Genomic DNA, 15,466 nt, shown 5'->3' with positions numbered 1-15,466 from the left:
ACACAACTACGTTGATGAATAATACCTTTTGAAACATAAAAATAATGTAAAATAAATTCTAGTCCATTATCGGAACGAATAACTTTGATTTTATAGTTGAATTTTATTTCAACTAAAGTAATAAAATTCTTTACATTATTATACACTTCTCCTTTTGATTTTAATAAAATAACCTAAGTAAAGCGACTAAAATCATCAACAATAATAAAAAAAATATTTATGATTATGAATAGAATTTTGTCGAAACGGACCCCAAATATCAAAATGTAATAAATCAAAACTTGCATTGACTTTATTAAAACTTTGAGAAAATAAAAGTTTCTTTTACTTACAAAGATGACAAACATCACAAGCCTCATTATGATGCATAGAAATAAAAGAAAAATATTTATATAAGTGATTAAGTCTTTGTGCCATGTATTTAAAGTTGTAATTAGTGGGGATTTGACGAAGTTTATGGAATGTGTAGTGGATGGATTTTTACAAAAATTGGGTTTAAGGACATATAATCCCTCTCTCATTCTGCCCAAATCAATCATCCTCAAATTGTTGTTCTGTAAAGTGCAAGAAGAAGATGAAAAAATGAGTACACATTTGAGTGCTGAAATACTTTTTGAGATAGAGATAATATTAAAGTTGAAATTAGATAAATAAAGAACATCATGAAGAACTAAAGATGGTAAAAATTGAACAATGCCTTTATAAAAAACAGTAATTTGAGAACCATTTGGTAAATGAACAATAATAAGAGAAATTTGTGTATAAGAAGTGAACCTAAGATAAATTTGATGCAATGTGATCTGTGGCACCAGAATCAATGATCAAAGTATTCAAGAATGAATCTCAATTTGAAAAATTATTAACAATAGAAAAAGTACTGAAAGAACAAAGATAATGAGTAATTGGACTTGATAAAGGCCCAAGTTGGTTTGAAGGACGAATGTCTTTATTGGAAGAAAGTATCATGAAAGAAAAGTGTTGGTCCCAAAAGACTTCTGATGAAGTTGCTGGTGTGCCTTTTCTCCTTGATCTAGAACAGAGCAGGGAGGCAGCTCGGCAATTCGAAGAAGATCGTTTTGAGCTAAATTGGAAGGTTGATTATTCACAGTGGAAGAGGAGGTTGAAGGGATTTTAGGATCTGAATTGGTTGGTTTATCCATCAATGTCAGCAAAGCTCAAGAGGACTGTGTATTGTCTTGATCTTTTGGAGGATTCTGGTTTATTAGGTGCTAAATCTGCCTGGATAGTACCACAAGACTATATTAAGACAAAAGTCCCCTGCTATCTGACCCTTTTGTATATCGCCGTTTGGTTGGGCGTCTTATCTATCTCATTACTACTCGACCAGACATCATGTATACCACTCAACAAATAAGTCAATTTATGGCATCTCCTACTAAATCTCATCTTCAAGCTGCCAAGCATGTGTGACGATATTTGAAAACTAGTCCCGGCAAAGGACTTCTTTTTCAAAGAGAATCATAAATTCAGTTTCTTGACTTTAGTGACTCTGATTGAATCGAATGTCCTGACACTCGACGATCTTTAACAGGCTATTGTTTCTTCTTAGGCAGTCTTTAGTCTCTTGGAAGACCAAAAAATAAATTACCGTTGCCTGCTCATCCACTTAAGCAGAATATCGTGCACTTGCCAACACAACTTATGAATTTCAATGGACACTAAATGTGTTACAATTTTTACGCATCTCTCCTATCCGCCCACCAGTTTTATATTGTGATAATCAGAGTGCTCTTCATATTGATGCTAACCCGATTTTTCATGAACGGGCCAAACATTCAGCCCAACAGCATATATAAATTCAGTTACAATTTTAGCCTTTATTATTTTATCTTATCTTATCTTTATTTTATCTTTATTTATTTTTATTTACTTTTATCTTTCATAAGTCAAAATATATATATATATATATATATATATATATATATATATATATATATATATATATATATATATATATATATATATATATATATATATATATATATACCTTCATAATTTACAATTCAATCCATCAACAATCAATTAAAAAATATAAAATATATTTTTCATCTTTTCTTTCTTTATTCTTTCATAAATTTATTATTGAGTTTGATTGTTACCTTTAACTTATTTGATTATAAATGAAGTTTGCATTGTAATACAATTTTGGAACATACATATTTGATTATAATTTGATTATACTATGAGATTGAATTTTAAGTTAGATTATTTCAGGATTTGTATATATATAAAAATACAATAATTAATTTTAATATATACCAAACATTGTTCATATTATCATATATATAATATTTGGCATTTTCAAAGTGTTCTATACGAGCAATAATACGAAGAAAAAAAAGTGTGTAGAATAATAATTTGAGAATGTGTTAGTTGTACCAATCTGTTCAAACCTAGAGGAAGGTTTTTATACACTTGGAATATTATTATACACTTATATTGCCCACTTTTGTTGAATAAAATGCAATTGCATGTTTAGATGAATCGTATGATGTTGGAATTTCTAATTTCTAAACATAAATAATCCATGACTCTGTGGGGACCCAATATGGGAGATGGGGTCTAATAAGATATAAATAAGAAGTTAAGAACAAATGGTTTAGTAATAATATTAACATCTACATGTTAACTAAACTCAATAAGAAATAAGAAAAAAAAAATTACAGACACTTGTTGTTCATGGGGTCAAATACTTTGTGAAGACCACCAACACATAATAATCCTCCTTTAGTGTACGTGTTAATTTCTAAATTTAATTAATTAATTATAATTTTATTATTTAGTATAATTATTTAATTAATTATAATTTTATATAATTATTTATTTTAAAATATCAACGGATTATAATTTAAACGGTATAGCCTTTTTATATTTACATAAAAATTGCAAATTCGAATCTTTTTATCTTTAATAAAAGAAAAATTTTAAAATAACTTGCCACGTGGCTAATGCGTCCACGTAGCCATCTTTGATGGGTGTGGCGATGACAGCCCACCTCCTCTTGAAATTGAGGTGCATCACCGTTTGCCTTCGGCCCGGCTCCTTAAAATTTTATGCCCTCAGGCCTCAGTCGTATCAAAAATAATTCTATTCCAAACAATTCTACCATAGTACCAATGGTTCTGAAAATCGGACCGGACTGATCAGTCGAATTAGTTTAATTAGAAACCAACAATAAAAACGGTCCGATCCATTACTAATGACTGCTGGTTAGAAAATTGTTGAACCGAATGAAAACCAGTCGGTTGGATCATATTGATAACCGGCCGATTATATGAAAACTACACCGTTTTGTGTTTAAAAAAAAAAAAAAAAAGAAAGACCAAACGTGCAAGGAGCTGAAGCCTAAGCCATTCGCCCATTCCATTCGGGAAACCATAGTTGTAAAACCGGACTGAACTAGCCGGTTCAACTAAAAAACCGATAAATCGATCATTTAGTTGGTTCGGTTGGTCATTCTGACCAAATAAGAAATAAAACCGGAAAAAACTGGTTTGAAACGTTCGGTTTTGACAAAAACCGGAGAACCGGCGGTTTTGTATAACCGGCCGGTTCGAGAATTTTTTCCCCTTTTCCAAAACCACGACCTTTTGGATTTAAAAAAAAAAAAAACACACACACACACACGCTCGAACTAACCCCCTTCCCCCTAACCCTAATCCCCTAAATGGGCAAACGGCATTAACCCTCCTTCAATCTTTCTCACCTCATCTGCTCATCACAACGTAGTTGAAGAAAACCTCACCTCACATCAACTCACCGCGGGCCTGTCGTCTTCTTCATCTCGCCGGAAAATGGTGCGCCTCCAATGACATCTCAACCTCACCTCACCGTCGCGTTTTGGGTCGCAAGCCGTCCCCTTCGTCGCGGCTCCACGTCGTCGTCGTCGTCGTCGTCGCCGTCATCGCGTCCTCTCCGTCCTCTGCGTCCTCTCTCGGACTATCGGACAGGTTGGTGGTCTCCTCATTGCTCATTCTTCACTTCTCTGCGTTCTGCATTATCTCTGGTTTTTTAATTATTCTATTTATGATATATTTGTTAATTCTTGATTATGAAATTCTGTTTATTGGTGTTATATTTATGTTATATTTTTAGTTACTTCATTGTCTTGTTTCCCTGATATTTGTTTATGGTAATATTTTAAATATTTCTGAATCTTCTGCCATTGCAGTTTGTGCTTGTTTCGTTGGCTGGGTGGGGCGCATTCATCTATGGGAATTGCAAGTTCTTCACTAGAGGCAAGGGCAACAAAGAAGAGGTACATAATTTTACCTTCATTGGAAGTCCGAATTCAATTTTGTGACTACTTCTTACACTCTGAATTTGCGGGGCAATTTATCTTCTTCTCATGATTTTACTTGATAAAGTTTCTATGGTTGCTTTTACATTTAAATCTACAAAAACTTAATGAGAAATTATTTATCCTTCTAATTTATAAACAAAGAAACTAACGAGTGCTTTTTATGTTCTCACTATTTAGAAATCAGGAGAATATTTAGGAAGATGTTCACGAAGATATATTATTACTGAATTGTAATTGGCATGGTTTCTAAGTTTGGGTTCTCTTTCTTCAATTCATGAAATTACCAACCTAGTTTATGAGGTTCTGAATTTCAGTTAGATATGCTAAATGTGACTGGCATGATTAGGCTAAATGCATATTCTAGCATTCATATATCATTCACAAATTTTATTTTCGGATTTTCTGTGCATCATATCAACTTGCTTAGGACTCATCTTGTCATGTCTTGCTGCAGAAAGTTGGAGAAGCACCAAACAAGGCTTGAGGTTGTTACTCCATAGAAGCGATATACCAGTTGCTTAATAAGTTGCCCTACTTGGATTTAGTTATAGGTATTGTGTTATTTACCGTTATGGTATTTCTATTACCATGCAAATTATTATCAAAGGTTTTAGCATTTTGTAGATTAGAAGCTTGGCTGCTGGGTTTGAATTTTAACTTTGATTAAACTCTTTCATAACATGATATTCGTCAACCATATTCTATGCCCTTTGGTACATAGTACATACTGGTACATATGAGACGAATTTTTGTAAGTTGAAATTGATCAACCTTTGATATTATTTGTGATACACAACTAAACATATGTATTAACACTAGAATATGTTTAAATAAACATTTTATTATAATGAAAAAAGGGAAGTTACTTTTATATTTTTTTATTTACATAGAACCGGTTTTATCAGTTCAACCAGTGATTTATCGGTTGAACTGGTAAACCAATGAACCAGTAACATGACCGGTTTGATCACCGGTTCGGTTCTTACAACTATGCGTGAAACCCTCCCCCTTCCCCATCATTCATGAACGAGCCCTTTGAAGCAAAACCCTAGCCGCTTCTTCCTCAGGTTCCTTGCCACCGTCGTCCCCAGGTTCTCCCTTCTCGGCGCCTCCGCTTCTTCCTCTTCCCCAGGTCCAGAACCCAGGTAGCTCGGCACGTCGTCCACTGGCTTCTCTCTTCGTGGCTTGGAGGTTGGAGCAGCTTGCCGTTTGCCGTGGTTGCCGTCTGTGTCTCCGTCGAAGGTGAGTGGCCGTGCTTTGCTTCTTCCTTTTATGGGGCGTTGAATGAACCAGTTCCAACTTTCTCTATTGGAGAATGGTTCAATATCCAGAAACTCATGAATGCAAATGCGTACACGTAGCCATCCTCGATGGGTGTGGCCGTAACAGCCCACCTCCTCTTGGAACTAAGGTGCATCACCATTTGCCTTCGCCCGACTCCTGAAAGTTTTATGCCCTCAGCCTGATCCAAAATAATCCTATTCCAAACAACTCTCTTTTACCGGCTGCTCGGCCTTTTTGTTCTCCAAAACCAGTGTAGCGTAAGTAGTGATAACCAAATCGTTAGCCATCAACTTCTCCGCAGTTTTTGCCCTTTTATTACCATAGTACCTCAAATAAGACAGTGAATCTGGAAAAATGTGATCCTCCGATTGTGATCCAAGTTGACACCACCGACACGTTACCTTTATCAAGCGCCACAGGAGACGTTACCTTTATCAAGCGCCACAAGAGAGAGCAAAGTGAGAGTCTTTCCGAGCCCCGTTTCATCAGCCAAGATCCGCCACAGGAGACGTTACCTTTATCAAGCGCCACAAGAGAGAGCAAAGTGAGTGTCTTTCAGCCCCGTTTCATCAGCCAAGATCCCTCTCTTCCAAGGTTCTGGCTTTGCAGACCTACTCTTTTTTGTTAAGAGATTCAAAAACTTCCCTGCTTTCTCCGCCCAGAGAGGAAAGCGAGGAGCTTCCGCCGTTTTGGGTGGAAAGCAGGGGAGAGTTTTTGAACCTTTTAACAAAAAAGAGTAGGTCTGCAAAGCCAGAACCTTGGAAGAGAGGGATCTTGGCTGATGAAACAGGGCTCGGAAAGACTCTCACTTTGCTCTCTCTTTGTGGCGCTTGATAAAGGTAACGGTGTCCAGTGTCGGTGGTGTCGACTTGGATTTCACAATTGGAGGATCACATTTTTTCAGATTCATTGTCTTATTTGAGGTACTATGATAACAAAAGGGTAAGGGCTCCTGAGGAGTTGATGGCTAACGATTTGGTTAACATTACTTAAGCTACACTGGTTTTGGAGAACAAAGGGGCCGAGCAGCCGGTAAAAGAGAGTTGTTTGGAATAGGATTATTTTGGATCAGGTTGAGGGCATAAAACTTTCAGGAGCCGGGCGAAGGCAAATGGTGATGCACCACAATTCCAAGAGGAGGTGGACTGTCACGGCCATATCCATCGAGGATGGCTACGTGGACGCATTTGCATTCATGAGTTTCCTGGATTTTGAACCATTCTCCAATAGAGAAAGTTGGAACTGGTTCATTCAGCGCCCTATAAATCAAGGCCTCGACAGCTGCCACAAGCGACTCGAGGTATGAGTCTTTCTTTAATTCTTATATTTTGGAATTCAGATACCACTGAATTGTGTTGCATTGTTGTGATCAAAGCTTTCTGTTTCATTACATTAGTCATTAGCCTAAGCTGAATTCAGCACATTACATGTATTTTAAGCCTGTTCCACACATTACTTGAGACTAAAGAGTTAAGATTGTATTGCTGTGAAGAATTTGGTCAAATCTGTGAAATATTGTCCTTCCATTTTTCTTATTTCTTTGTGTAGTTGTGTTGAATGTTCTCTGGCGTTTGGCTGAATGATCTTAGGTGTTTTGGGTTTTTGTTTCTTGTATAAGTGGTTTCGGTCTTTCAGATTGTTTTACCAACTTGTTTTTCATCAGGTATTGATGAAGGCAATTTTGTTAAGAAGAACAAAAGACAATGAAATGTTAGGGGTGCTACCAAAAATATTGAGACTCTATATGTTGAACTTAATGAAGAAGAACGTAAAGTGTATAATTGGATAAAAGGTGAAGTGATGCTTTTAATGAGGAAGGATACCAAAAGAGTTAAGTTTCCTGCTGTACTAAGTACCATTTTGCATCTTTGCCAAGTCTGTGTGATGTAGCATTGTGCCCCAGTGATCTCGCAAACACATTCCGATTAACTCTTGAAGGTATATACTCTCCTTGTCACACAGTAGACAGTAGATATTTACTTAGTAGATTCCTATATTCAATTTATCAATGTTTTTCATGTTTTCTCTTTCTGTTCCATAATCCATAATTCCATGTGACTGCTTCAAGGTCGTCGCTTACTTTATTACAGTAAATTTACATCCTTCTCATGAAATGGAAGTGTAAACCTGAGAACAGGATTTTCACAAAATTTTAACGCATGATGCTGAAACTTTGGATCCTTAAATTTAAAGAGACACCAAACTTACCACTGTAGACTGAGTCATAATTCCCGAAAATTACTGGCACTTCTTTGGATTAGTGCAGTATTAGAATCAGAATGTTCAACATAATTTAGTGTCTGATGTACAATTAATTTCTTTTTATCAAATTCCAGAGTGCTCAGTGTCTTGAATCTTGCAATATGGATGAATTCGTTTTAATCTCCCTTAAAACATTTTAAAGAATATACACAGTTCTTTTCGGCTCCTGGTTTCACAATATGAATGATGTCTTGGTATGTTGATTCAGATAGAAATATCTATTTTCTGTGATAACTGTGAAGAGGTAAAAATGACATTTAGTATATTCTACTAACCATACTGTTTTTGAGCAGATGTTTCCAATAACCCACGGTTGTTGCGAAGGTTAGTTGAAACGCTGCAAGAATGTGAAGCTTATGAGTGCCCAATTTGCTCTTCTCCTTCAGCAAACATCGTTATCACCTGCTGTAGTCACATCTTCTGCCGAGTCTGTATTCTGAGAATTATACAATCCAGCGGATCCCCTCATTGTCCTCTTTGCCGTAGAGCTCTATCTGAATCTGACTTGTTCTCAGCCCCAATCGAGCCTTCTAGAGCTGATAGTACCTCTACATCCTCATCATCGGATAAAGAGTTATCTTCCAAAACATCTGCGTTGATAAAATTTCTCAAAGAATCAAGAGAACAGAAGCCAACAGCAAAATCGGTTGTGTTTTCACAATTTCGCAAGGTGTTAGTGTTATTGAAAGTGACGTTGAAGGAGGCTGGTTTCAAGACTTTGCGCATTGATGGCTTGATGACGGCTGAACAGAGGGCTGGTGTTATTGATCAATTTCAAGACACTAAAGAAAATGGACCGACTGTTCTGCTTGCAGGCCTTAGGGTTTCAGGTGCAGATGTAAATCTCACAGCCGCCACCACGGTGTATTTCATGGAGCCATGGTGGAATGCGGCTGTCAAGGAACAGGCAATGGATCGCGTCCATTGCATCGGAAAGAAAGAGGCTGTGAGGATTGTTAGATTGGTTGTTTGGGACAGCATTGAGGAAAAGATGCTGATGTTGCAGGAGGAGAAGAGGGGAAGTCATTCTGGTAGCCTGAAGTATAAAGATCTGAAGTATAAAGATCTAAATTTCCTTATGTCCATAGAATGATGGTTCCATTGCTCCAATTTTGAATGAGTTGCTTGCATGTGTAAATTTTAGGTTTAATCAGTTTGTGAGGACCTTTAATTTGATAGAAATAGTATATAGAAATATTGGCTTTACTTGATGTAGATTCCTAAACAGGTAGGGTATACCAATTCCATTTGTTCCTCTAAAACGATGTAGTTATCAAATATCTGTTACTAAACAGTTGGATTAATCTTAGCTGGTGATGCTGGTGGTTTACTAAATAGTAAATAGAATGATGGAATTGAACTTTATCAAAGTCTGTCCTTTTGTGTTAAATCTATGGGCATAATTTGCCAAAAAAAAAAAAGGTGTTGCTTCGCCAGATCAGGTTTTTTTATGCAGTGTATTTTACTTGCATCGCCTTATTCATGCAATCTCTATTCTTTTTGGTTAATTGGATTCTCAAGTTATATTAAATATAATAAGTTAACAACCCTTGTTTAAGATTTTTTGAGTTAGCAAAGCACTAATGATGGTTGCTAGGTGCTTGTTCAATTGCAGGATTGTGTGTTAAATTTTGTATCCACTTTTATGTTATGGGATTCTCAACTGCATTAATTGGTTATTTTTTTTGTTTTGGTTGTTGGTGTTATAGATCTATTGAGAAAAAGAAAATGCTATGACTTGCCATTTATGATATATGAGAATTGCTTTTGAAAATAAATTTCTAAAAATAATATTTTAGCTACTTTAAATACAAATAAGATTTTGTAGACAAATGACAAAAAAAGGAAAGGTATCCTTCACATGACAAATGCATTTACTCCATCAGATTAATTCGTAAGTTTCATTTTAATCTATATACTTGAAGGAAAAGCCGAAAAGGAACTATTATTATTTACTTCAATATTTTATCAATTTAAGACCACTCCTTAATCGTAACACTTCAACTGCATTCCTATTAAAAATTAGAGATAATATTCAATTTGGTCCTTGAATTTGTATACAAGTCTTAATTTAGTCTATAAAATTTCAATTGTCTTTATTTAGTCCTCAAATTTTGCGAACATAACTTAGGTTAGTCTTTGAAACAATTTTTTACGTATAGACATTAATAGAATGCTGTCATAGATAGGCGAACGCCACGTTAGACTGTAAAATGATGTCGTTTTGATTTTGACATTCAAATAATCCAAAAACAACATCATAAGTGGTGTTTATTGAAACTTTACCTAACAAAATAAATGATGCTACATCATTTTTGAGTTATTTAAATGCCAAAACAAAAACTATATCATTTTACAAGTTTTAGTGTGGCATTTGATTGTTCATTTCAACGCTCCATTAATGTTTTTGAACTAAAAATCATCACAGGGATTAATGTGAGGCACGTTTATAAAATTTGCGAACTAAATAGAGGTAATTAAAACTCCAGGGACTAAATTGAGACTCGCGTGCAAGTTCAGGGACTAAATTGAGTATTAACTCTAAAAATTAATTAGAATAAAACTCTACATCCAATTAAAATTCTTATCTAAGTCTATTCAAGTTATTGTAACAACTTTTTAAATCACGCGCTACTTCTCTTTCTCCTCCTCCTCCTCCTCGTTTTTCTTCTCCTTCTTCTAACGCGCAGATTCTTCTTCTTCCCTTCTTCTTCTCCTCCTCTTTCTTCTTCTTCTTCTTCCAACGAAACACATGCAGATTTCTTCTTCTTCTTCCAAATTTGCACACGTAGGTTTTTCTTCTTCTCCTCCTCTTAGAGATTATCAATTCAATTCAATTAAAAACACCTACGTCTATTAAATTCAAAACAATTTAATTCAAGTAATAATGAACCGAACATGTTATTAAGGTGAAACAATTATATAATAATAAATGAATGGAACATTATCCATTATATAAAATCAAATTAAAAACAACTTTCTGCATAATGAACCGAATACGTTATTAAGGTGAAACAGTTGTATAGTACTAAATGAACGGAACATTATCAATTATATAAAATCAAATTCAAAATACTTGTGCCTACAATTTAGAGATTATCAATTCAATTCAGAACACCTGCGTCCATTCAATTCAATTCATAATGAACTGAACATGTTATTAAGGTGAAACAATTGTATAGTACTAAATGAACAGAACATTATCCATTATATAAAATCAAATTCAAAACACTTGTGCTTACAATTTAGAGATTATCAATTCAATTCAATTCAATTAAAAAAATAATCTATTGGCAAAATGTTAGTGTTGTTGGTGATGACGATAACGAAAGAGGGGAAGAAAAAGAGAAAGAGGAGGAGAAGCAGAAGAAAAATCTGCGTGCACGAAGAAGAAGAAAAAGCGTGTGTAATGATGCTCTTTTAATGAGAGTGATTTTTGTTGGTATTGGACCTACTTGAATAAATTTAAATGACAAAATACTTAAATGTGTAGCAATTCTGTAAAAATTAACATATAAAAAGAAAATCATTTAAATATTCTGAAAAAGAAAAAAAGTTACACAGAAGCAAGTTTTACGTATTATCAATGTAATTAATAAATATTTCCAATTAATAATAATAATAATAATAATAATAATAATAATAATAATAATAATAATAATAATAATAATCTATTACATAAATAATAAGGATTGGAGGGGATTTAGTGCACAATTTTTTTTGATACCCTTTATCATATACAATTTATTATATAAAAAAATTTAACACCAAGAGTTGAACCCATAATCTTTTATTCATATTTAATTTATAAAATTGTGGATTAATATTAATGCACTAGTAATAATAATAAACAAGCTGACTTTTAAAAAGAAAGCAAAGGCTAAAAAGATAATTACTGAGAGGGGCTAGCAGAATAACCTTATCAAGAATTTTAAAAAGAGTATTACAATAAATAGAAGTCAACTAAAAATTTAATACAGGGATTTTTCTGAAATAAAATAAAAAAATTTATTATTTTTCCAAATCCAATATTCCAACTTTAATTTTAGGAATGCGATATTTTCAGTTATTTTAATTTTTGTAACTTTTTATTCTAATAATATATTTCAATTTATGTATTAATATAATTTTATTATTTTAATATTTATATGTCATTAATAATAATAATTTTATTTTAAAATGACGTTTTATCCTAATATATATATATATATATATATATATATATATATATAAAATATGTTTAATTGTAGAAAATTTACTATTTCTTTATACGATTAAATTAGACATATTTATATTTAATTTATTTGATTATTTAATTAAAATTAATTATATTAAAAATTTATATTAAAATTATGGTAGATTAATTATATTGTTATTAATTAATTATATTAAAAGATTAAAATTATAATAAATTATTATTATTTTATTATTTTTTATTTTTTATATTAATTCAAATATTTAATTTATTATTATTTTTTTTATTCTCTTATTCTATGTGTTTATTTTCATAAATCTTATTAAATTAAACAAGGTACTGTATATCTTCTTTTTATTCCTCTTTCATATACACATAAAATTTATTAAATTATTTTTCTTCCGTCTAATAATTTTATTTATCTTCTATCTATATTTCTTTTCTTCAATATTTTATTAGTTTTTATTTTTCTAAATTTTACTTTAACTTATGTATTTGTTCTTATTACACCTAACATTTTTTATTTATGTGTAATATACATTCTTATATATGTTATAGAAATATGATTTGATTCTATTAACTTACCAATTTTTTTAAAAAAATCTAAAGCTAAAGTACAAAAATATATTTATAGATATTTTGCCTTTTTAACTAAAAAATATAATATTTTTTGTCATATTTGTTGAAATCCTAAGTTAAATGTGAATATTAATTTTTAAAATAGAATAAATACATTTTAAATTTTTTCTATCTAAAAATAATATTCTATCAATGTTAGAATTATTTATGTAAACCCCGCTAAAATCGGTAAATTATTAGTTAATATATTGAATTTTAATTAGGAAAGTTAAAAATACAAAACTAATATTGAAATAGGATAGAGCTCGTCGAAACGAAAATTTTGATACCAATTTCGATAATTTGGCCCAAAATCGGACCGGAAGGGCCGAACCGGTTGAACCGGGGCCCAAACCGGACCCATGGGTTCAACCGGGCCCCTAACATAAATGAAGCAGCAGCTTCATCTTCTCCATTTCACCACAGCAACGAAAAACACAGCAAGGGGGAGAAGAGAAGAAACCTAACCCTCACCATTCCTTCCAACTACCATAACTTCCTCATCCGGGCTCCGATTGCCGCACCGTTCGCGGCCACGCGCTCAGCGCGTCGAGCTCTACCTTTCTATCCAAACAATTTCTCTGGTAAGCCTTCTATTGAGTTCAGAATCTCTATCCCTCTTTCTTTGGTAAACTTGAAAACCTATAGTGAATCTTGTCTAATTTTTGTGTTCTAGGTTCAAGTTAGATTCCGGAACTTGTGGGCTCAAGCTATTGAGCATATGGGTATGGTAAGAACACCCTAACCCTAGCTCAATCTTGTTTTTGGTAATAGAGAACTGAATTGGAACATATATATGTGTATTAGGTGTAGTTTAAGAGGGTGTTTATGCATTGAACTTGAATTTGGATTACTTGGAGCTTTGTTGGTGACAAGGCTTGCTTTGGGGCTGTTTGATTGAGCTTGGAGGGGCTGTGATTTTATGTTGAGAAGCTGCCTTGGGTGAATTAAGTGATCGGCCAAGGTATGGTTTAAGTTTCGCACGTTTAATATTTACGGTGTTGTGAAAACTCAGGTTAGAGGAACCATAGAATAAGTTGGATTGTTTGTTGTATTTAATGATTAGCCTTGTAATGTTGTTAGAATAGATTTGTTAGTGAATTTATATATTAGAATTATGAGGTGTGAAAGCTATTAATAGTGTGCTCTTATATTTATTTATGATGGATTAGAATTGGTGTTTGTTAATAAGGATGTAGAGTTGTGTTGTGGTGGTATTGTATATGCTGTAACTAATTATGTAATGATCGGAATTGCATGAGACCAAGTTTGGGCTAAACTTGGGAATATAAGGAACTAAACTGGAAATTTTGGGACTTTTTTGTTAAATATACAATTTATGGCAAATTTTTAAAGTTAGGTTGTTAAATCTGTCCAGCAGCAGAAAAGATCAAACAGGCAGCAACTTGTTTGTCTTGCTGCGACTTTTACGAGTTGAGTCTTGGAGCGAAACCAATTTTGTTATAAAATTTGATTAACTTTCTTTAGTTCTCTAAAATTTCAGAATTTTAAGAGTTGAGGATTGGGAGCTGTGAATTTTTGAATATTGGTGGTCAAAACTAAAAAGAAACAGATTTCAGCAAGCTATGCATCAACTTCCAATGCTTGTAACTCTTAGAATTAAATAGAAATTGGGTTGCAACCAAGACACACTTGTTTTTAGATGAGCTAGGGGTTCTCAAATCAAAATTTAGCTTAATTGGAGTTTTGTAATAAAAGTTATTCCAATTGAAAGGTACTAAGCTTGTTGGTTTTTAAAACAGATTTTGTCTCATTTTTACTTAACTTCCAGGTAATGTAACTTTTTCATTAAAAATGGTATTGACTCAGAACCAATTGAGAAAGAAACCTGGATGAGTAAATTTTAACTACATTAATTTTCAAAGTCATTGGATTTAACTTGGATTTTATATTGAATTTTGAATATCACATGCTGCTGCTGTTTTTCTGGTTTTATGCACTGCAGAGCAGTCACGGTTTTTCCTTTATTCCTGAGGCTAGAAAAATCAGAAAATTATGATATTTAGTTTGTTAGAAAGCTTATTTCAATATGAACGCCTGGACATAAAGTTTGTGCAATTCCGAGTTCATTTGCTATATTAAAAATAGAAAAGAAAATAGAGTGTCGAGGATGTCTTAGTGATAGTCATGAGTTCGAGAAGTTAAAGTTCAATCCTCGTGTGATGTGATTGATTTAATGTTAGAGTTGGGTTGATTTTAAGATTATTCGATATTAAGAAGGATGAGAAGAGTTTGATAAAAAGTTTGGTCAGGACCCGGAAAGGGTAATCAAGTTGAATTATAAGGGAATGACGATGAAAAATGTGAAAGGGAGGTTGTTAATAAAAGGAGTTAATATGCCATGGCTTGATGAATGATTAAATAATGATTATGACTATGAAATGGCTTATGAATAATGCTATCTGAGATACGAGTTCCCTGGGTAAGAGCCGTGGCTCGCCACCACGTGTTCCAGGTTGAATCTCGATACTCTGTTGACCCTACGTCGTAAGGGTGACCGGGCACGTATAAATTCCCGGGTATGGATAGCCCCCATTGAGTGATTATATGATGATTGAATGTCAACTCTATGCATAGACTCTTGGGGATGCGCGACGGGGGACAGTCTAAGGTTTTCGGACTTGTCGGGTTGGCTGGATAACCGACAGATGGGCCCCATCAGCCATAGGACAGGCATGCATCATATGCATTTGTTTGTATTGATTGCTATGCATTTTTTTGGGTATGCCTAATTGATATATATTACCTGCTATTTGTTATAC

At 33.4% G+C, this 15,466-nt stretch overlaps 1 protein-coding gene and 1 long non-coding RNA gene across 3 annotated transcripts; both read left to right on the top strand.

The window, feature by feature from the left end:
• The first annotated feature begins 3,628 nt into the window (after nt 1-3,628).
• LOC112782855 (uncharacterized) lies at nt 3,629-5,507 on the top strand. 2 transcript variants are annotated; one of them, XR_011878360.1, is made up of 4 exons: nt 3,647-3,971; nt 4,193-4,279; nt 4,779-4,875; nt 5,377-5,507. It is a non-coding gene; the product is annotated as an uncharacterized lncRNA (long non-coding RNA). The 2 variants fall into 2 exon arrangements; XR_003816278.2 differs by lacking the exon at nt 5,377-5,507 and having other exon boundaries at nt 3,629-3,971; nt 4,779-5,195.
• Nucleotides 5,508-6,719: 1,212 nt separating this feature from the next.
• On the top strand, nt 6,720-8,963 carry LOC112786505 (putative SWI/SNF-related matrix-associated actin-dependent regulator of chromatin subfamily A member 3-like 1). The gene is made up of 3 exons (XM_025829876.2): nt 6,720-6,908; nt 7,244-7,271; nt 8,164-8,963. The coding sequence occupies exons 1-3, from the start codon at nt 6,720-6,722 to the stop codon at nt 8,961-8,963; spliced, it is 1,017 nt and encodes a 338-aa protein (XP_025685661.1).
• Nucleotides 8,964-15,466: the final 6,503 nt, after the last annotated feature.

Source organism: Arachis hypogaea, chromosome 20, assembly GCF_003086295.3.
Source record: "Arachis hypogaea cultivar Tifrunner chromosome 20, arahy.Tifrunner.gnm2.J5K5, whole genome shotgun sequence".
Lineage (NCBI taxonomy): Eukaryota > Viridiplantae > Streptophyta > Magnoliopsida > Fabales > Fabaceae > Arachis > Arachis hypogaea.
This window is presented reverse-complemented; position numbering and strand designations above follow the sequence as displayed.

Bases quoted from the DNA above. Each gene is read 5' to 3' on its own strand.
- LOC112786505 (XM_025829876.2), top strand. From the start codon at position 6,720: ATGGTGATGCACCACAATTCCAAGAGGAGGTGGACTGTCACGGCCATA. The intron at 6,909-7,243 runs GTATGAGTCTTT...TCGGTCTTTCAG, and splicing joins GCTGCCACAAGCGACTCGAG to ATTGTTTTACCAACTTGTTT. The intron at 7,272-8,163 runs GTATTGATGAAG...GTTTTTGAGCAG, and splicing joins ACCAACTTGTTTTTCATCAG to ATGTTTCCAATAACCCACGG.